This window comes from Coffea arabica, chromosome 2c, assembly GCF_036785885.1.
Source record: "Coffea arabica cultivar ET-39 chromosome 2c, Coffea Arabica ET-39 HiFi, whole genome shotgun sequence".
Classification (NCBI taxonomy): domain Eukaryota; kingdom Viridiplantae; phylum Streptophyta; class Magnoliopsida; order Gentianales; family Rubiaceae; genus Coffea; species Coffea arabica.
Genome location: NC_092312.1, coordinates 12,437,930 through 12,459,407, shown reverse-complemented (window position 1 = coordinate 12,459,407; position 21,478 = coordinate 12,437,930). Strand labels below are relative to the sequence as shown.

The 21,478-nt window shown below is 34.5% G+C and overlaps 2 protein-coding genes across 2 annotated transcripts; one reads left to right on the top strand and one right to left on the bottom strand.

The window, feature by feature from the left end:
- Positions 1–1,955: 1,955 nt before the first annotated feature.
- LOC113723916 (NAC transcription factor 29-like) lies at positions 1,956–4,204 on the bottom strand. Its single transcript, XM_027246875.2, has 3 exons — positions 4,017–4,204; positions 3,604–3,887; positions 1,956–2,793 (listed from the first exon to the last, which is right to left on the bottom strand). The coding sequence occupies exons 1-3, from the start codon at positions 4,177–4,179 to the stop codon at positions 2,335–2,337; spliced, it is 906 nt and encodes a 301-aa protein (XP_027102676.1). The 5' UTR covers positions 4,180–4,204; the 3' UTR covers positions 1,956–2,334.
- Positions 4,205–14,856: 10,652 nt separating this feature from the next.
- Positions 14,857–15,393, top strand: LOC113723915 (homeobox-leucine zipper protein ATHB-52-like). The gene has a single exon (XM_027246874.2). It carries the CDS (start codon positions 14,857–14,859, stop codon positions 15,391–15,393), a length of 537 nt encoding a protein of 178 aa, XP_027102675.2.
- The last annotated feature ends 6,085 nt before the right edge of the window (positions 15,394–21,478 follow it).

Here is a 21,478-nt window from a genome sequence, read left to right as displayed (position 1 = left end):
AAATACATTTATTTATGTACAAGTTTATAAATGTATTATAAATGTCATTTAAGAAATTTAACTTTTCCACTACATGATAGCAAATTAGAGAAATTGATTAATCAATTATTACTAGTATCAATAACAAAATAATAAAATACTATTCTTGTTCATTCTTATTTTTTATTTCACTATAAATAATAATTGCTAACTTTTCTTTTTTATGTGGTATATAATATGTTACTTTTAATATAAGTTGTTGAGTAACTACGAATTCTCAATTAGTTTATAGATACTTAAATTATTGAATTACTATATTAATACACTTTGCAAAAATTGTTGACGTACTAGATTAATACACTTTACAACATCAGCTACATATATTTTTTAAGAACAAAGAGTTTATGGTAAATTATTAAGAATGAATTTAACAAATAAACAAATTTAAAAAGTAATTTAAAAATTATTACAATTTTTATGCAATTTTCTAGGAATTCGTATTTATCGGATGCAAGATAAAGTCCAACCAAAAAGCTTGCTAGATTGGTGTTGATTTATTCCCCCAAATTATTATCAACTATTGATGTCAATATTATGGGATTTTTTTTTTCCAGTTGTGATGAATTTAGAGCCTTAAGCAGTAAAATTTGTAGAAATTTGCATTGCAAATTGTAAATCAAGAATTCATTTACAATTTGCAATCAATTCATACAGCAAGAGAGAATGGCATTACAACTGAAGCAAAAAGAAAAATTTTTAGGCAAAATCTAGAATCCTGTTATTGGAAAGCAAACAACATAGGTACATAGTGCATACTTTTTTTGTCAAACCCTGAGCGGACTCAGACTTTTGTCAATAAACCTAATCCCCAAACAGCCCTTCAAAAGCCGGCAACTTTTGAAGGTGTCCAGGGGACTTATCAACCCAAACCCAACCCCCCCCCCAACATCGATGTGGGACTTGAAACCCCACAGGACATAGTGCATACTTGATCACTAGCAATAATCATAACTGTAAAATTGCAGCTTGCAGCGCCCACTGGACAACGGAGGTTTTGTGGTTTAATGCGAGGTACATACAACTCGCATTTCTGAAATGCGAGGTTAGCTTTTTTTTTTTTATTTTTTTTTTTACTTTCGCTGTTACGAAATTTAAGGAGAGTTCGCATTTATCAAATGCGAGCTCAAGGAGCTCGCATTTGCTAAATGCGAACACCCCAAAAACAGAAACCAGTACACAAAATACCCCCTTTGTAGAATTTTTTTTAAAATCATAATAATTTTAGAAATTTCTCTAAATTCACTGCAGGAGCAAGTTACATAATCTTTATGGTTTCACGCAAGGATATAAGTTCCAAGCAGTTGATTACAAAATTGCCTACATTGTGGGAAAATTTTAAATGGGATTCACATTAATGTTTAGAAGAAGTTATCAATAAAGTGACAAACAAGAATCAAAGTTTCCAAATACAGCATAAATAAATCATATACTTAACATGTGACAGCCTCTGCAAAATGTCATCAACAGAAGGAACAGCTCGGCTGCAAACTTTGATAATTTCCGAGAACCAAAGAATAGAACAAATAGGTCATGTTAAACAGTTTTGGACGAGCTGTTGCTTTAATTTGGATTCAAGAACTAAATATTTTGATGTCTCATACACTGAAAGACCGATTGATTTAAGCTAACTTCCACAATAATTGATAATTGTGATCCCATAATTCATGTCATATTTTGGAGAAGACAAATATTAGGCATCATCTGATTTGCTTTTGTTAACACGTATATAACTTGCTCATCTTAATAGTAATTAATATATCTTCCAAGCAAATTTTCAGATCTAGTATGTGGTTCGACTCGATCACTACATTTGACATGTTCTCAACCCAGAACAAGTAAAACATGGCCTCTTCATCAGAGCAGACAAGATGGATAATCATTGATTAATCATAATATTGATTTTTGGATTTCTGAAATTCTGTTTATGAAGAAATACATATATCATCATATACAATTTATATACAAGACATGCATATACATGTATGTGCATACCACTCTTCATCGACCCAGCCATTGCTCGGGACAACAAGAGATTCGTTTTTTCAATATAAAGATAAAAAAGTAAAAAAAAAAAAGAAAATCAATGATGACATATATATATATATATATATATATCCACCTGTCACCTGCCCAAAAAGTACTAGATGGGCTATGGTGGAAAGCAGGATCCAGCCATGCACTCGTGGATGTTGAAAACAACCCTTTTGCGGATTTGTAGCACTATTCAAGAATGAAATGTACATTAACAAATCTGGATCTCCGAAAATGACATAGGATTTGGCAGCGAAATCTGGGCTATGGATTATTAGGAATCACAAATATGCCTGAGTTTTCCAAATAAGTTGATGATGGAGTTAAAGAAGAACGTAATCGCTTATTTGGCAGTTTTGATCCCTGTTCATCTAAATTCCCGAGGGAGAGCACTCTTTTGATGCTTTCTAATGCATCTTTCATTGAATGGTTCATGTTAATATTAACTTGGGATGGTTCGAAATTTTCTTGGGAGCTCGATTGATCCGATGAAGTTCCTCCTTGAATATCAAGATGCCCATATGGAATTAGTCTATCAGAGTTTTGTTGTGGATGCCAATGGTTATTTCCAAAATAGCTGATATTCTGAGCGATTTCTCCTTCTCCATAGGCGTCGAAGCCACAAGGGAATGTCCGCTTGGACCTGCTTTTGGCGTTTCCTTCCCTTGGCTCAATGCTATTATTGCTCTTCTGCCGAACACGGCATAATACCCAGTCATCCAGCTGCATTAATCAAAAGGTAATATGAACGTCAAACATGAATCTCAAAAACTGATAACTCTTGGAGGTAAATCACCTGACAAAAATTATCAGACCAAATGATCTTTTGTTACCATGATGCCAATCATCAGACTTTTTCCACCTATCGGTGGGAAGCAGGCGTTCCATTCTCCTTCTTGACTTTACTGGACTTAATCTATACTAGTATATTACTATCCAAGTATATATTCATTATTTAAGGAGAAGTAAAATCTTCTAAATAGTTTAATTTTGTTTTATGTTTTGAGGCTAGATTATAGAATATAAAGTAATTAAAATACTTAAAACATTTTCTAATCGATCTAAATAAAAATGTTGTTTGATTATGCATCACAAACCACAATACCTCCCACATGTGACGCAGGTGCTCTAATACTAGTAGGCAGAAGTTGAGGAGAGAAACGCGAGGAAAGACATTGCTTTGGATTTTGGTGAATCTAATAATTATCATTACTTCGTGCATTCCTAAAGGGTTAACCAAACTAGACAAAGAATCAATGTTTTGAAACAGCTGTCTGTCAGGTCCATATTCGCTTTCAAACCTTTGAATGATTAATCAACCAAATGATCTAATTATGTGTAGAAGAATGCTGAACTTGTCCGAGTTGTTTTCTTTTCACGGGATGATTACTTGACTCCATTTCACAAATGTCTAATACCTTACGGTGCCTTTTACATTTTCCAGTTCAAACTTCTACAAATCACGATTTGTATTCGTTTTTTATTTCTCAGAAAATCCACGAGGAGATAGGAGTAGTAATCCAATGAACTTACTCTCATCGATCCTTTCTGCACTAAAGAATGATGGCTATCATTGAGAAGCCTATATTCATGCATCATCCAGTTAGTCTTCGTGCCATTTGGAGCACGACCTTTGTAGAATACCAGAGCTTTCTTCACCCCAATGCACTGTGACGCATAAGAAAGGATAGGTTTATCAGTTCCTGTGGCTTTCCAGTAGCCGGATGCAGCTGATCGATTCGGACGAGCCCCGTTGGGGTATTTCCTATCTCGGGGGCTGAAGAAAAACCATTCACTTTCACCAAACAAGGCTTTGTCTGCGTTTCAAAGAAATAGTGTATGGTATCAATAAGCCATGCATGACATGATAATGATCTTTTACCAACTCTTAAGCAGATATGAATTTAGGAATACAAAAAAATGGAAGGTTAGGATTCAGGAAGTACCGGGAAGGTCCCAAGGATTGAACTTGTAGAGATCAATTTCAGCTATGATGGAAACTAAGGGATTTGTGGCAGAAGAGACTTTGTTCTTGAGGTAATAATTGATGAGCTCCTCATCAGTGGGGTGAAATCTGAAACCTGGCGGGAGAACATTGATGCCTTCCATTGATATATGAGACTGATCAGGAAGATAGTGCGATGAACCTCATTCCACATAGGATGGAAGAGAATATATATATATATATAGAGAGAGAGAGAGGGTGAAATCTATAGTGTGAAATCGTAAAATCGTATCCTGGCGAGATCACCAATTATCCTGTTGTAATGGTCGTCATTTAATTGTTGGCTGTATTCGCTCTTGACAGAGTAAGCACGCTTTCTTGCTTGGTATACCTGTTGCTTTCATCAAATTGGAAGTTCACCCCAAAACAGGCAATTAGTTACGTAGGAAGTTTCTTAGCCTTTTGACATCAAGTTGCTTTCGTTTAACATAGAACATTCTCCACTGTTAAAGCCAAAAAAAGGGTGGAGAAACATAAAAATGCTGAGAATCAATTCGGGCAAAATGTAAAAACCCTCTTTTCTTTTGATTTATCAACTTTTTTTAGGGCAACTAGCTAATTGACTGTTAAGATATTGCTATTCCGGTTCAAGCTCTTGATCCATTGCGTTTCATCCTAAAGAATTCAGTTTCATTAGCACACGCTTTTGATTAGGATTTCACTTAAGACATCATGTTTTCTCGACCTTTTAGAGCTCGTTGTAGTCCTTAATACTCCTTAGGTGTTAAGATTCAAGGTGAACAAAATATATATCTCAATATTGACCGTTTGAAACTCCATTTTTTTTACCTCCTCCTACTCCTCTGTTCCCTTCCTACCCTAAACTTGCCAGTCAGGATTTGAATCTTTGATCAATCAAGATCTATCACGCAGGAGTTCAACTCCCTGACCAACTAGTCTCATAACTAGTGGTTCATTTGAAACTCAGCTTGAGCATAATTAACTCATGCAACAGATAAACGAGAATAAATGCATGCCTATAATGTCAAACAAACTCGATGAAATTAGATTGTTCTCGGTGCAAAAAAAAAAAAAAGAGAGTAAAACCTTCTAGCTAGAAACATTAATTGACTAATGATCAGAGTTGATGACGTTGACCATGGCATATAGTGCATGGTTGCATTACAATTTCATTAGGTCAATTTCTATCCAGGGACATTTGTTTTTTCTAGGACACAGCAATCCATAAATAAAACATTTAATCATCTCATGTCTAGTACCATAGTAATGTATTTAACAGGATAAGATTGCCATTTATTATTTGAGACGGGAATATTCAAATGCATAATCTAGCTGCATGCATCAAAGTTTCCTTTACAATCGTATGCAAGAAAAAGACAATAGCTAGATTCCCAGTTGCGTTATCTAAAAAGATTTGATTTTGATTTTTGAGCAATTATATTCAAGAAATCTGCCGAATAATTCCTCGTGCCTATCGGTGTCAGCAGATTATCATATGCGCATAATGATTTTGGTTCGAAATTTCTTCGATGACTTCTGAAGTCTTCCTCCGTTGTTTTACTGTCAAAACTCCTTATGACCTTGCACTTTTGATAAAAGTTGGTAAACTTGGCAGACTTCCTCACACTTATTGAAGCAAGGATGTGGCCGTAGAAATTCTAAACATGTTTTGCAAGGGAATAAAAAAAAAAAAGGTAGGAGGGCAGAGGCCATAGCTAGCTTCTTATATGGAATGCTTTTTGGGTGCTAATATGGTAAAGAATCAGATTTTTTTTTTTTAGGGGGGGGGGGGGGAGGAGAGGACAAAAACATATTAGACAACAAGGAGAGAAAAGCATGAAAACAAATGACCTTAAAAAGGGCCCATTCTTGAAACCTATAATTAATTTCCTTCAACTATTTAAGAAAAACTAAAAAAAATAGAAAAATAAAAAAAATTGCTATATAAATTGTACCTGGTGTAGGCTGGATCCAATTTTGATAATTGGAGGAGTTTTGTGTTTGTGTTGTCTGACTGATGCAAATGTATGTATTTGTCTTGTTAACTCACCGCCCGCCTGCATGCTACAATAATTCATATACGTATGGGGAAAACTAGGATGGTAGCAATTTCTTGTGTTCTCAATAAATGCCCATCTTCTGGTCCAATGCTTTTTAGTTAGCTGAGGTGACACTAGGCAGCTTTGATCTCTCAACCTTGACCCTTTTTAAAAAAAAAAAAAAAAAATTCCAATGAAGCACAAAATACACTAGACATATGTGAAAATGGTGTGAGAAAGATGCAAAAAAGTTGTGCTATTTAGCAAGTATAGGCTTTTTATTTTCAAGTATAGGCATTCTTATATTTTGGCAAGTATAGGCATTCTTATGTTTTGGCAAAGATAATTAAGCCACTTTGCTCACACCTCACTGCCAAAGAATGATTTTCCTGGCTTAAGGACAAGCAATACTGGAAACACCATATGAATTTCAATATGATGCTCCAATAATAAATATGAGTACGTGTAACTCTACCAAAAAGAAGAAAAGAAAAATAACACGCACAGAAAATGAACCATGATCCTATTGGATGATGATGATGATGATAATAATAATAATAAATCCATAACAATATTTAATCAGGATTTAGCCATATTGGATGATAACTTTTTCGAATGGTAGATTTATCTACCATACGCTCTCATCTTTGAAACTCGTTTCAAATATGATTGAAAAAAAAGTTGATGTCTGCACCATCCATTTATGCAATCAACTGTCCTTGATCAGCAATTAGGAACTTAATCATGTTTCTTACCTAAGCTAATGGTTCTACCCATGTGTTAGGGAGACGCGTATTTGTCCATAAAAATTTGTATTACAAGAGAAAGAAGATGGTCTTGGAGAAGAAAATGGAGTTCTTTAATTAGGGTCCTCTTGTCACCTTTGAGGTCAACGGATTAATAAAGGAAAAAAGGACAAAAGTCTATATTTAATCTGATCCATATCTCATCAGGAATTCTTCTAGTTGACTTAAGATTTGTTGAGAAACCAATGCTAATTTTCTTTGTTTAATATATACTTTTAAAATATTTTTTTAGCATGGGAGTGATGGAACTTGAGAAGCGGAAAGGATGAAAGAGAAATTAAAACCCAAAAACTCTAAAGTACGTCTAAGATTTTAACTTTAACTGCTAGATCAAAATTACCTGGACATTGTTAATTTTAGTTGTTGCCTTATTTATCAAAATCTTTCTGGTGAATTAAAATTTTGAGTTTTTCAATGGGAAATAATCAAACAAAAGTAACACTATTTGGACCGCCATGTATAATAAAGTATTAACCAAAGAAGAACATGGCCAGAAAACGTAAAATTTGGAAACGAAAATGATATGATTAATTTCAATTACCGTAAACATAGACTGAATCAGTATACCATTCTAGAATGAATCAATTTAACGTCCATACATAGAATCTATATATGGTACCAGTTTTTCCTTTCGTGGCTACCCAACTAACTATGTAAATTTCCGAGTAAAACACCTATGTCTCGAATCTCTTGACAAATTTTCTCCAGAGTTCAAGTACAAATTTAATCTCTATGGCTTCATATTGTTAACGTTACTCTTGCTTCCAAAATATTTTGCTTGCGGCTTCAACAGGGCGACTTGAACAAACACTACATAAATTCCACCATTCAGGCAACAGAGAAAGAAACTTCTTAGTTGTTTCCAAGAATGGAAACGAGAGACAGCAGGTGAATATCTCGATTCGAAACAGAGCTTTAATTTTTTTTAAAGAAAAAATTTCCCTTGAGTGGGGTGAATAATAGGGCTTGACAAAAACATGCATGAGTAATTCTAACCCTACATTGCAACCCATTAATAATCTAAGTGTCATATTATTATAATCATGTTTTGGAGGAAGACATGTTCCTTCTGGGACATCCGATAAAATTGGAACGATACAGAGAAGTTTTGAGAGAGAGAGTACCCATACAATGACCGGCATACATATTATCATATGTTATCTGCCCTGAGTAAATTTCCAGGCAGATCTGCAAGATAATGACATTAAGTTTGTTTTGACCTGTAGCTCGTTAAATTACATGTATAAGGATTTTGGTAAATTGCTATGAAAGTTCTCAAATTATCTACATGTGCAATGTAATTGTCAAACTTTGTGAGGACAAACCAGTTAGGTCTAGCCAATTCTTAGTTTTGGAGCCCATTATTCTTTATAAATTTATGAGCAGCCATATAAGTATTTTTAACTTTTTCATCTGAGCTAAAAGATCATAGAAAATAGATATCATACCACATTAAAATCCTCTTTAAATAACCAAGACGGCAATTTTCTAAGTGTTTTTTACTGTATATTTATTAGCCTATTGGTGATTGATTTGGGTAGCAAAACCTTTCTTTGCAAATATTTGATTCAACTTGTCTTTCTCTGGTTACAATTTGAAATTGTTATATACTTACTTTAGTAATAAAGGAAGCTTTTTTACTGCATATACTTTTGTTGTACCTTAATTAAAAAGTTTATGAGGTAAATCCAATCGTTATTTATTGTGGGTCGATTTTCTACTTATTGTTCAAATTTTAAGACCATTGAAAGGATTTAATTGACTCAACACTAAATTATAGAGGATTCTATCAATAGGCTTAAAGTTAATCTTGTACCCCTTTGAAAAGATTAAGGGTTTAATGGGATAATTAACCAATGGTTACGGAACTTTTTGAGTCTGTTCGGACAAATTGAAACAAAATTGATATAGCAATATCCATTTCAGCATGTTCTTAAAGTACTATCTAAACAGAAAAAGAAACCTTGAATGCTTTTGTAACTGTCGAAACAAACATTGATCCATAAACTGATTGGTTAAATTTCAGATAGCTTATTGCCAGAGTTAATTTCCTTAGCTCTGGTGGCTACGAAGTCAGGCTAATGAAATTCCAGCATTTGATCTGGGAAAAGATACTCTGAATCAACTCCTTTGTTTCTTCAGAGTAGAAAAGTGGAGAGAGAACCGAAAAAAGCGGTTTGCTGTGCAACAAAATCGGTTTCCCTTTCACTAAGAGAAAGTAAAACTCATGATAAAAACTAGTGTTATTAATCGAGTCGAGTCAAGTTCAAGCACTTGATAATTGAACTCGACTCAAACATTTATCAAGCTAGTTCGAACCCGCTCGATTAGTAATTCGAGTTTCAAAAGTTATTCGAGATCAACTAGTCAAACTTGAGTTTAAGTTTGAACTCGAGTTTGAAAATCGAGTCGAGCTTAACGAGCTTGAGTAATGGTGGTGAGGTGGTGGATGGATTGGTGATTTGGTGTGTAGGAAAGTGCAGCTGCGGGTTGTGGAAAAGGGAAGAGGAAAGAAAAATTAGAGCAGCAACAACAGGAATCCTCATTTGGAAATTGAAACTTAGGGCATAATTATTAGGCATGCAATGAAATGACCCTTATATTTTGAACCTGTCAAGTAGTTGGTGAGCCGTTCGATTCAAAAACGAGTACATATAGCACTCAAATTCAACTCATTTACTAAGAAAAACGAGCCTAGTCGAACCTTTAAGACTTGACTGGAGAGCTACTCAGTTCGATTAACAGCGCTTGTAAAAATTGCTCTAAAAAAAACTTTTATTCTTAATTAAAGGCAACTTTTTCATTTTTAAAGATGAGAAACATTGATGGAACAAAATTAAAAAACTAAAGGCAAATTTTTTATATTTAAATTAAACTTATTCTTCATTAATATTTTACTCGGTAAAGCATCTTAGTAATCACTTACATAAAGCATTTATTCACTTGTCGCAAAAAGTTTTCCTTACATCAAACTGAAGGCGCTGCTGATGATATATAAGTTGTGCTTAGGGATGGCAACGGGGCGGGGTTGGGGCGGGGGTCCCCTCCCCCGTCCCCCGTCCCGTTGCCTATTAGTTCCCCCCGTCCCCCGCCCCGTCCCCCGCCTCCTGTTCCCCCCGCCCCGCCCCGTCCCCGCCCCGTTTCCCCCGCGGGTGCCCCCGCGGGGTTAATACAATTTTATTATATAATTTTATTATAATTAAATTTTAATAAATAATCAAGTACTAAAATATCAACACATCACCAAATTATTATTCATTGTAATTTTACAATTGAAACTCATAAAAACAATCAAACAGAAGTTATTTGAATACAATCCAATATGATGAAATAAATATAACTAAAATAGTCAAGTTTTCACTTTTAGTACAAATGCAATCACTAATTCATTATTGTGTTTGTGCTTTTTTTTGAGAAAAAAGTGTTATTCTATTAAGTGTAATTAGAAATTTAGTATAAATATATTAGTAAATTTAGTATAACTAATTAATAAATTCTATTAGTAAACATGTAGAATTATTCATATAATTGATAATATCAATTATATTACATAAACTAATATACATTATATAATATATCTAACTAATAATATCATTATCATAAGTTTATAACTAATTAACTTACATGTTATATATAATTATATATTTTTTTATATTTTTTTTGTTTTGCGGGGGACGGGGCAGGGGATGGGGCGGGGGTATACTCCCCCGCCCCGTTTCTAAGCGGGGTGAAAAAATTCCCCCCCGCCCCCGCCCCACCCCCCGCCCCGAGAGCCCCCCGCGGGGCGGGTGCCTGCCATCCCTAGTTGTACTGAGGCACCGCCACAACAGTAGAATTTCTTTCCTTTACTACATTGCATTCCTTTAATATTTTAAAAGTTCATTCTTTGTCTGCATTTCCTTTTTAAATTACATAGAATTGTCTTCTTCCTAAAAAACGAAGTTTATAACAAATAATTTTTTGCAAAAACATTGGATCTATTTTTTTTATATCAAACATCTATGTCACTCCTTAAACAATAAAAAAAGATTCGACCTTTTTTAACTTAAACAATGTGGTCATCACAATAATTAAAGCCTAAGGCAATATATACTATAACTCATATTCACAATAAATTTTTAATATACTAAAAAGCATTTTCTCATTGTACTCTCTGTAATGGGTCCTGACTTCACCACTGCATGATACTATTGTCATTAAATAACCCTTTCAATACTCTCCTATGGAGTTTTTACATGTATTCGACAAAATGATAATGATAATCATCAAGACAACCATACCATGCTATTGTCGAGAATAGTGCTTAAATAAACCCACTTGTGTGGGTCTGTCTATTTATCGTAAACAATTGTCATATTATGTATTTATAAATTAACTTCAGATTAAACTGTAGTTAGATACTTAGATGTGTCAAAATATGTGACTTGAACAGGTTTGGACGGATTAAAATGGGTAATGGGAATAAATAAGTCAATCCATTTATACTCATCTAAAAATATGGGTATAAATGAGCAAGTCAAAAAATGAGTTGAGTAATCCAATTACCCATTTACAACCCATTTACTCTAACTTTTACAAACTCATCTAAATTCATTTTGTAAACTAAATTATCAATTTATGCCACCCTTTGCGGTTTGCACTCATCATTAATTTTAAATATTTATTTATAATACCCAATAAGTCTAACTACCATCTTTTCCCATATGTACGCTATGTCACAAAATTGCATACAATTTAATAATTGAACAATAAAAATATAAAAATTTGGACTAAATAATATGAAAGTTAACATAAAAATTTAATCCAAAAACTTTTAACCCTTAGCATTTTTTTTGCATAAATTTAAAATTTCATTTTAGAAAGGTAGGAAAAGAGGATAAAGCTTGTCATAAATTGGTAATACTGAAAAATGAACAAGTTAACAAACTACGAGAAAATAAAATGATAAGATAAAACTAACAAATAATAATAATAATAATTAAAATAAAAGTAGTTAATATCATGACAAAATGAATAATCTTAGAAAAAAATTAAGTAGGACATCATGACAAAATGACTATAGTCCTTTTTATAAAGAGAATAATTGGATTAATTGAGTTTGATGGGTTATCCAATTATATCCATTTATTAAATGAATATTATTGGATAACTCATTTATACCTATATGTAAAAATTTAAAATATCTATACCCAATTATTCATGAACGAGTATGGATAAATTTAATTAAATGAATTTATTTGACACTTATAGTTGTAGTACATAAGTCGATCAGAAAACTTAGAAACCCTTTGCACGGAGAAGCATGGGAAAACAGCTAACTGCAGCATGCTAAACCCCAAATAAGTTGAACATGAGTCTTCATAAATATATTAGTTTGTAGATTTTGTTTGACCCTAGTTTTCAACTGCACCAGATCTTTAGTAAAAGTGTCTCCTCAATTTGATCAAAATTCCACTAAGAAATATAGAGTATCATTCGCTCGTCTAGAAGCTAGAAATCAACTTAACTCTATCCCGGCCCCTTTAATTTCGAGGAAGCCGAATCAGAATTCTACCGTGATTTCAAAGATTCTACTGATTCACTCACGGGATAAAAATTTTACCAGAGTTGTTGCAAGCTCTCAAGTAAATCATCTTATACTCTTGAATTTTAAACTCCATAACTGTAATGGGAAAAATAAATTATTCTAAACGATGTAATACCAAAAAAAAAAAAAAAAAGGAAAACAAAACTTTTTAGTTCCAGCTATGTCCTGTAGACATATAATTAGCTGGACTATTGGAATCTAATCTACTAGCTTTGGGACCCTTGTAACGTCCATGACGAAGATGTTAGGTCAAGAAAATGAATATGTCCGCATTTTGAAGTTCATGCACTTTCCACAGAAAGCTAACGAGGAAGTATTACTACTTATTCCAACATTCAAAGCATTACAATCTTAGAACCGTGCCCTAACGTCGATCGCGTTTCATGAACCGCCAATTTGAACCCCACAAGTACTGATGCATGAAAGCTACATCCTTTTATGTGCAATAAAGACATGGCAGGTGGGGAAAAATGTATCGTATTCCTATCCTAACAACCAGTTTCTCTTTTAACGGTGAATGATGAGAATAGAGTGATTTCAGTCGAGCAGTACACAGTTGGGCGGCGGCGGAGATTTTGATACGGGTTCAGTGTGCCTAAATGTTATGAAAATCTTGTACAGCTTAATTACTAAGCGATCATTTGTGAATTATTTAACCGAATTGTTCGATGAAATATTTGATACAATACGTTTTCAGTCGTTACGCTGTCATTATTGTTGGAATAGGTTACGAAAATTAAAGATGGCGGGCGATCGAATTTAAGGGGAATATGTAATATAGCATGATCTTGCAAATAATTGAGCCAGCCAGAAGCTAGAGATCATTTCTGGTGGACAGAAAATCAAAATGATTGATGAAAATAGACATTAATTTTATTCTATTATCTTGGTTTTCTTGCGCTGATTCTTTACCAGATAGAGCTTGATCTTATCAAACAAGGCACCCTCTGGCGTAACCCAAAAGAAAAGGAAAAGAAATGCAGTAGTGTAACTTAATTGGTTCATGCCTGATGGATTAATAAGTCTCCGCAAGTTGTATTGTTTATAAAGTGTATCCGTTGTAGGTTGCGTTCCTATATATACAACAACAAAATATCTATCTGGAGATCTCTCTTCTATTTGACAGTAATTTGTGCGTTTCATTTTGCGTTTGAAAATGAAATCTCACAAGAAATGTCAGTCAGTTTTCAAGGGCGGGGCAGTATAATCAAAGTTTTGCTGCTGGATGGGATCTACCAAAAATAAAAGAAAGATGACGAGTTTAGATTAATAAAAAGGGTCATATATATATATATATATATATATATATCCCGGTTAATAAAAAGGGTCATGAGCTCTCAACCCTTGAGTTCTATTTATCCTCTACGTACGTACATGAATAATGAATTCACAGATGAAAACTGATGAATTGAACAGGGTTTAAATATGAATCGTGTTGCTCGACATTTGACTCGAGCTTATCAAGTAAAAGGTTGTTCAAATTTTGTTTGTTAATAATCTAAGTCAAGAAAAAAAAATCTAAAGTCAAGTTTCAACAAGTTTGAGTAACCTTGAATTTGAAATGATTTAGCTTAACTATTATTAAAAGCTTATTCAAGTTCATCATGAAACTGATATGCAATTCTGAAACCCCTCAAGAAATCAACTTTGAACAATTGAGGCGGCTCTCCTCAGTCGAAGTGCATCCAGCTATAGCCAGTTTCACTCGAAGTCAATTTATCTTAAAAAAAAAAAAAAAAAAGAAGGAGAAGACTGTATCTATAACTTAGAGAGAGAGAGAGAGAGGTCACAAATGTTGGAAAGCGAACCAAAATAGAATTGTTCAAATCATGAGCTGTAGGTGGGCATTAACCAAAGACGTATGCTTTGTCAAGCATTGACTTGGCGTTTCCCCCACCATATCCATTGACAAATTACAGATACAGACAAGACATGCGTCGACAATTTTGCAACTGATGTGTTGATTTTTTTTTATAACTGATATTTTGATTTTTTTTTTCTAGTACGGAGATCAACAGATCAATACGCTTTCAATTCTTACGTTGGCCTTTGAAATATTACCGCACGCAACACCAAATCATGGTGCTTTTACGTGTTGTTTCTCCAATATATATAGCTTTCTTGAACATGCATTTATCTTCTTCTTTTTTTTTGCCCTTTTCTTGGTTTGGAAAAACAAGTTCACCAATTACTGAAGTCTAATCCTATATAGTAGGACTAGACTTTCAATTAGTAGTAGGACACAGCCCACGTGATGACCAGCCAAATGCATGCATGATTACGATGTGCTGCCCAACTTAACATCTTGATCTCCAATTTATTGGCCTGTCACATATAATTGTCAGAGTTATTTGCCATTTTTGAACGTTTCTCTTGGCAAGAACTGCAATGGATTACCACCACATTCAGTCAAGCGTTCGAAAAAACGAACTCAAATTTCACAAGAAAAGGCTAACTCAAGATCAGGTTAGTCTCCTAGAAAAAAGCTTTAATTTCAATAACAAACTGGATCCAGATCGCAGGTCCCAACTAGCCCACGAGCTGGGTCTACCACCTCGCAAGGTTGCAATTTGGTACCAAAACAAGCGTGCCCGGTGGAAGAATGAAAACCTTGAGGTTGATCACAAGGCTTTGCAGCTAAGACTGGAAAATCTGTTAGCAGATAATGAGAGGCTTCAAAGTGAAGTTGAGAGGCTTAAGCAGGAGTTGCATAAGGCTCAAGAAATGCTGTTATCGGTGAACAATACGCCTTATTCTTCTCTTTCCTCCCAGATCTCTAGCAGTTGTGATGAAGCTGGAAGCTCGAGTTTGGTTCATGGATCCAGGAATCACTTGGACAAGGACTTCTTTGCTTGTTTGATTGGCGGCGAAGGTCAGTTTGGGAACACAAATGATCAAGAATTTTTCCGTTCATCTATTTCTTGAACCTTGATTATGAACTACCTAGTAGTAGGTTTAGCTCTGAGTCTCAAAATTTGAGAGGCTTTAGATAATCAATTTCTTTAGTTGGATTTTTTTTTTTTGAGATAAGTGGGAGATCTTGGGGTTCAAGACCACCTGTTGACAGTCTCTCCTATCTTACCACTCCACTCAACTCAACTCTCTCTGTTAATATTTCTTTAGTTGGGGTTGCCTTCAATTTGTTTTGGAAAATCGTGTGAATATATATGCTTGTGAAAGTTGGTTCCCGGTCTCTCTTCGCACAAAATTGCACCTTGCATTCACTTTAAAAAGAGATTTTGGTGGAAAGCTAGATATTAGTCGCATGAACAATGGCATCATGTTGCAACGCAGTGTTGAGATGTCAGGTCTTTATTCATATGAATCACAACCTGCGCTTTGAGATTTTGGACCCATAAGCTCGTTCTTCTTTTGCTAAATCTATTTGTTACCTACTAAAGTTCAATCAAACGATATGAGACTTGGTGAGATCAAAAGTAATTTCTAAATCAAAATTGAGACAGCTACGAAGGAAAGATGAGTTTTTGAGCTGAATTGCTTTACTGCAATCTTACTGTCCTTCTATTTTCTTTTTTTTTTTTTACAACAAATCTTATTCGTTTTGTTCAAATTTGTATTTAAAACCAAAAAAAAAAAAAAGAGAGAGAGAGAGAGAAGAGGTTGCTGAAGCCCAATTAGCCTACGATTCCGGTACTGGACGCTAAGGAATCTGCTGCTAGTTTTCCCGACAAAGAGCCTATGACCACCCTGGGCCTGGTTGAGGAGAGATCGGATGTTAGACTAAGTACTCGGACACCAAATTCAGTTTCGACCATTCCGTACAACCCAAAATACTACTTCCATTCCATATTGAGTTGATTAACTCCAACCAATCTTTTTAACACAGTCTTGCTAATAAGATTAAAAGGAAAATGGCCTACACGATTAGCATTTTAGAGTTAGTGTTAATGGCTCGGTATCTTCAGATGTGAGCAACTAAAATGACAAAAAAAAATCTGCTTCACCCTTTTCACAATAAGCTAATTAAAACTTGTTCGGAGTATTTTCATAAGCTACGCTCAAACTCAATGAGGACAATGGAACGTTACTTTTACAAAATCCCATTCAAAAATCGCATTGCTGTAATGCAAAGATGCTCCAAAGTTGACTGAATTTGTATTTTCTTATGGATCCCCCTTAGATTCAATCCTCGGAGTGTTTCGGCTAATTTTAATCTAACTTGTGTGTAACTTTACTGTTTGACAAAAAAAAAAAAAAAGAAAGAAAAGAGTTGACAAAGTTTGTGGTTTGTCTATACTTCCAATACCACACCGAAAAAAATACAAAGGTGGATGGTCATAGCCCGTCTGGTTTTTAAAGCGTTGTTTTACGTGGCTTGTTGTTCTAACTTGTAAATGGGCCTGAAAAGTCGCAACCTAATCCACAAGTTTTAGGCTTGGATCGTATGTGGATTGGAAGGAAAAAAATGTGCTGCATGGGCGCAGCTAATGGCAGTTTTACACTGTCGGAAGATTTCGGATTTGACTAAAATCGTACTGCTATTTTGTTGTTTATAATCAACGCAGGTTGGCTAGAACAATCATTTTTTCATAAAAGATCGATAGTAGAACGATCATTTCTTCACAAAATATCGTATGTTCGAACGTTTCTATTGATGATGTGAGAATCGTATTGATAGGCGATCTATGATTTCGAGTACATGTTTTGATCGATGGTGATAATCAAAACTGAATTTATCTTAGCTTTTTTTTTTTTTTATTAAAAGAAAAGTACTATTGTTTTATTCATATAATTTAACCACTCAAAAAAAAAAAAAAACCACTCAAACTAGTATAACTTATGGAGCTGCCCCGAAACTCGTGAAATCTTTACCTAAAAATTTCTCAATCATCCAATTTGTTCCCATAGTCATCTATCTTTTGTCCATAGTCCACAAATATATTATTGAGATATTACGACCCATTTGTTGGAGGGTGCTATAACCAATAGTGATTGTCACTAATAATTATGTTTGGAACACTACAATAGTAATGAATTTATGGTAATGAAAGATCAAAAAAACTTTAATAGCCATTACAGAGTAAATTTGGTACTTTTGCCTGAGTACCCACCCAGCCACAAAAAATAAAAGAAAAAAAAATATTCTTAATCTTCACGGTACAATACTCTCTCTCTCTTTCGACACTTGTCTCAGCCACATCCTCACCACCCAGCACCCCTTGCTTCTACTTCCTTGCCTGCACTTTCCCTTCACCCATTGGCTCTCCTAAAACATGGTCAACCATGGAACCCAAGCTATAGATGGTTCGAGTCTTCTTCTTCTTCATCTGATTTCGCTGGTGATGGTTGAGGGTTTCTTAATTTTTTTTTGTTGATTTCTGTGGTTGTGGTGGGATGTTGTGTATTCATGGTGATTTTTTTTTTTTTTTTTGAGTAGCAATTGGTGGTGATGGGTTTTCAGATTTGTACTAACTTGAAAAAAATAATTTGTTGAATTTCAATTAAAATTTTGCTTTTACTAAAATTGGTGGAGATGATTCGAAGCATTTGAGATAAATTTGTGAAGTTTTGGGGACAAGTACGTTTCCCGATGTCATAGTCTCAAATTGAATGAGATATGCATTCCAGTTTCCACAAGATGAATTCCGAGAGATCAAGTCTTTGTTGGCATTGATGGTGAAGAACTAGAGATCCAAAGACTAGCAATTCTCTTATCACGTGTACTGCAAAAGACAAAATATGAAAAGTCTACAAGAATATTGGTGGCCATTGTTGTTTTTTCTGGAAAGTGGTGGCCATTGTTCAATGACGATGCCGCATGGAATGGATCAACAGCATAAACTTTTACTATAAAGAAATGTAGAAAAAATGGATCCCCTTTTGGCTCTAGTCCTCTAGCTAATGATTGATGTTTAGAGATTTGACAAGTGCACTCCAATCCAATGTAAAGTGTAAACTAACTCGATTTTAAATCTACGATCCTAGAATAAGAATAGCAATCGATCTTTAACTAAACTTTTGTACCACATACATTGCCAAACACAGATTCTGGTGGTGGCTACAGATACAAAACTTAGCACTGAATCAGATCTCTCTAATTATGAAATTACGCCAGCCAACTTAGATTTTGCCTATGTGGGTCGACTATTATTTGCCATGTATCTTGCCTAGGCAAGTATTATAGTAGTTTAAATCATCGAGTAAATGCATCCTTAAAAAAAAAAAAAAAAAACTAACAATCAACTAGTCCTTCCTTGCGGGGAGTAATGAATTGTGTCAATCTTTTTTTTTTTAATGAAATAGAAATCAATATTATTAATAAATTAGTTGAAAATCACCTTCTACTCGACTAAGAAAGTTGCACTAATGATAGAAATTATTAGTGACAACCGTGTCAATTTAGTAGTACTAATTAATAGTATACTTCTTTTATTTAGGAGGAAGGGGGAAGCATGAAGACCCCAGTTACGCAGAAAAAACCACCGAGCTAAGCTGTCACCAAAGTTGACCGGGGGGGGGGGGGGGGGGGGGGGGGGGGGGGGAGGGGGGGAGTTAAGGGGATCAAACCTTGTCTCCTATCACTGGCACAAAAATATGATAAGCCACTTCAAGACGAGTGCACGAGACCGGTAGGTGGTTCAATCGCCTCCGATTTCTCTCCGACCTCTTCAGATCTTCTTCTCTTCATAGCATAGAATAATTGTAGGTCTATCGTATCGATAACAAAAAAAAATGCAAACAACTTTATTGACCGATGCGGACAACCATTGAATCCCACTGGCAGATTGTACCGAAGCGCACATTGAATTTTCGATGAGAAGAAATATAATCACACTTACATAAGCTGCATCGTCATGGTCATCATCATCATCATCTTCCTCATCATGACCAACCCTCTCACGTAATGACAGTTACTGCTGACTTCATAATGCTGTTTGTCCGTCACGGGGCTCATATCAGACAAAGTATATAATGATTTTCTCACGGATAATGATGCATAATTGTACTAATCAATTATCTATTATTCATGATGAAACAAGGCGTATGTAGATTCGGTATAGCATTCCAAAGGGGGAAAAAAAAAAGAAAAAAAAAGGAGGGAATGCTGGGTTAGTTTTGAAGTCAACTGGGGTTATATTTGGTCCACGGTCTCAGTGGATCATCAAATATTCAGGAAGAAATGATTACACTATTAATTGTGGAAGGCCATCGATCGTTTTTCAAGAAGAATAAGCCAAAAAAATAGAACTACAGTTGGTTTAATTTAAGGTGTAGTATTGTTAACCTTGCATCTGGGAGTACATAGTTTTTTTTTTTTTTTTTTGACAAAAAGGCAGTCATTGTATTAGCACTTGAGACGCAAGATAATCTTTTTTACATTAGTTCTTTTTCTAGTGGATGGAAAAGTGATTGAAATCCAGGTTCGTGATAAAGGAAATCGAGTGATCACTTGAACAGTTTGTTATTGGCTCTTTCTATATTGCTGGATTCTGATATTATTAGAAGCATGAATTTGGTAATGTTCTTTTCAAAATCAAAATTGCCATGAGATTTGATGGTGCTACTCGTACTGGCACGTTAATAAAGATGTTGTACACTGCTTCGTAACTGGTGAGCGATGGAATAGATTGGGACATTAATACGATGACAACCAACAGTCTCAAGAACTTCGTCGATTCGATAGCACCAATTCAGGCTTCAAAATATCCATACACTGATGAAAGGGAATAGCAAAGGGATTGGATAAGGTTAACTAGCTTTGTGTGTGTGGATGCTTGTCAATCTTTACTCTTTCTTTGCACCGCACACGGCTGCTACCTTACACGCAGAAGACTTTTTTGACGTGTTTCATCTCTATTAGAATTGCAGAAAACGATATTATAGACTGTGGATAACAAGTGAGCTTGGTTGATGTGATGTATGTGATGGGAGGTTATTAGATAATAGATTATTTGGGATAATTTTTTTTTTAAAAAGCATTGTAATATTTTTTGACGTGATACATATGAAATAAAAAATAATAATTTAAAAACGTGTTGATAATATAAACAAATAATTCACTGTTCAAGCAATAATTTATGAATTCACGTCATATTCACATACAAAATCAAGAAAAGAAAATCGTAGGGATAAAATTTTGGTTACATAAGCAGATTCCTTCCCGTAATTGTACTGGCTTTTTTAACAAATCGATGGTACGTAATCTTACTATATGCCTGCCTAGATACTTATTCTATTCCCCCGAGTCGGCCTAGATAGAGAATCAATATTTCGGGTGTTTTTTTTTTTTTTTTTCCTTTGTCCTTCTTCTTTTTACTTTAAAAGAAGACTTCAAGTCTTAATTACAAGGGAAAGATGAGAAAGTTTGAGATAAAAACCAATGATCTCGTGATCATTAAACTAACTATTATTCGTGCCGATTAAGTTTGGCTTTGGATGCAAGTCTTCTAGGCTTTAGATAGCACATGATGGTCGGTTATGTTCTAGTTCTTCAAGTTTTTACTAGCTTAATTTTTTAATCTTGTGATTTATTCTTGGACAGTATAAGGAAGGACTAAGGAGGCGATCGATCACGTAAAACCAAAGTAATTAACCACTGGCTAATTCTAGTCATCGGCCGCAATCCAGATCTTTCAATTAGTCAGAAAAAGTTAAAATCTGAAAATGATATAATCATCCTGATGATCATCACACTAGGGTTTTGATGATGATGAGCCATATATATTTTCACTGATGATATCGATGAGTGTGTTTGGATTGTAAATTATTACACTTTATTTACATACACTGATTTGCTTGCATCATCAACACATTTTTCAATTATTTTTTTATCTCACATACATTATATAAAAAAAGTAATACTGTACTTTTTTCACAAAATTATCTCAAATAATTTATAATCCAAACACACTAATCTCCGTATATATATATATATATATATATATGCCAGAGATATATACTCGTACACCTCTTATGCAACCACCATGTCATTGCAATATAGTAATAATAAGAATAATAACAATAAAACAAGAAGAAGAAGACTTGATGA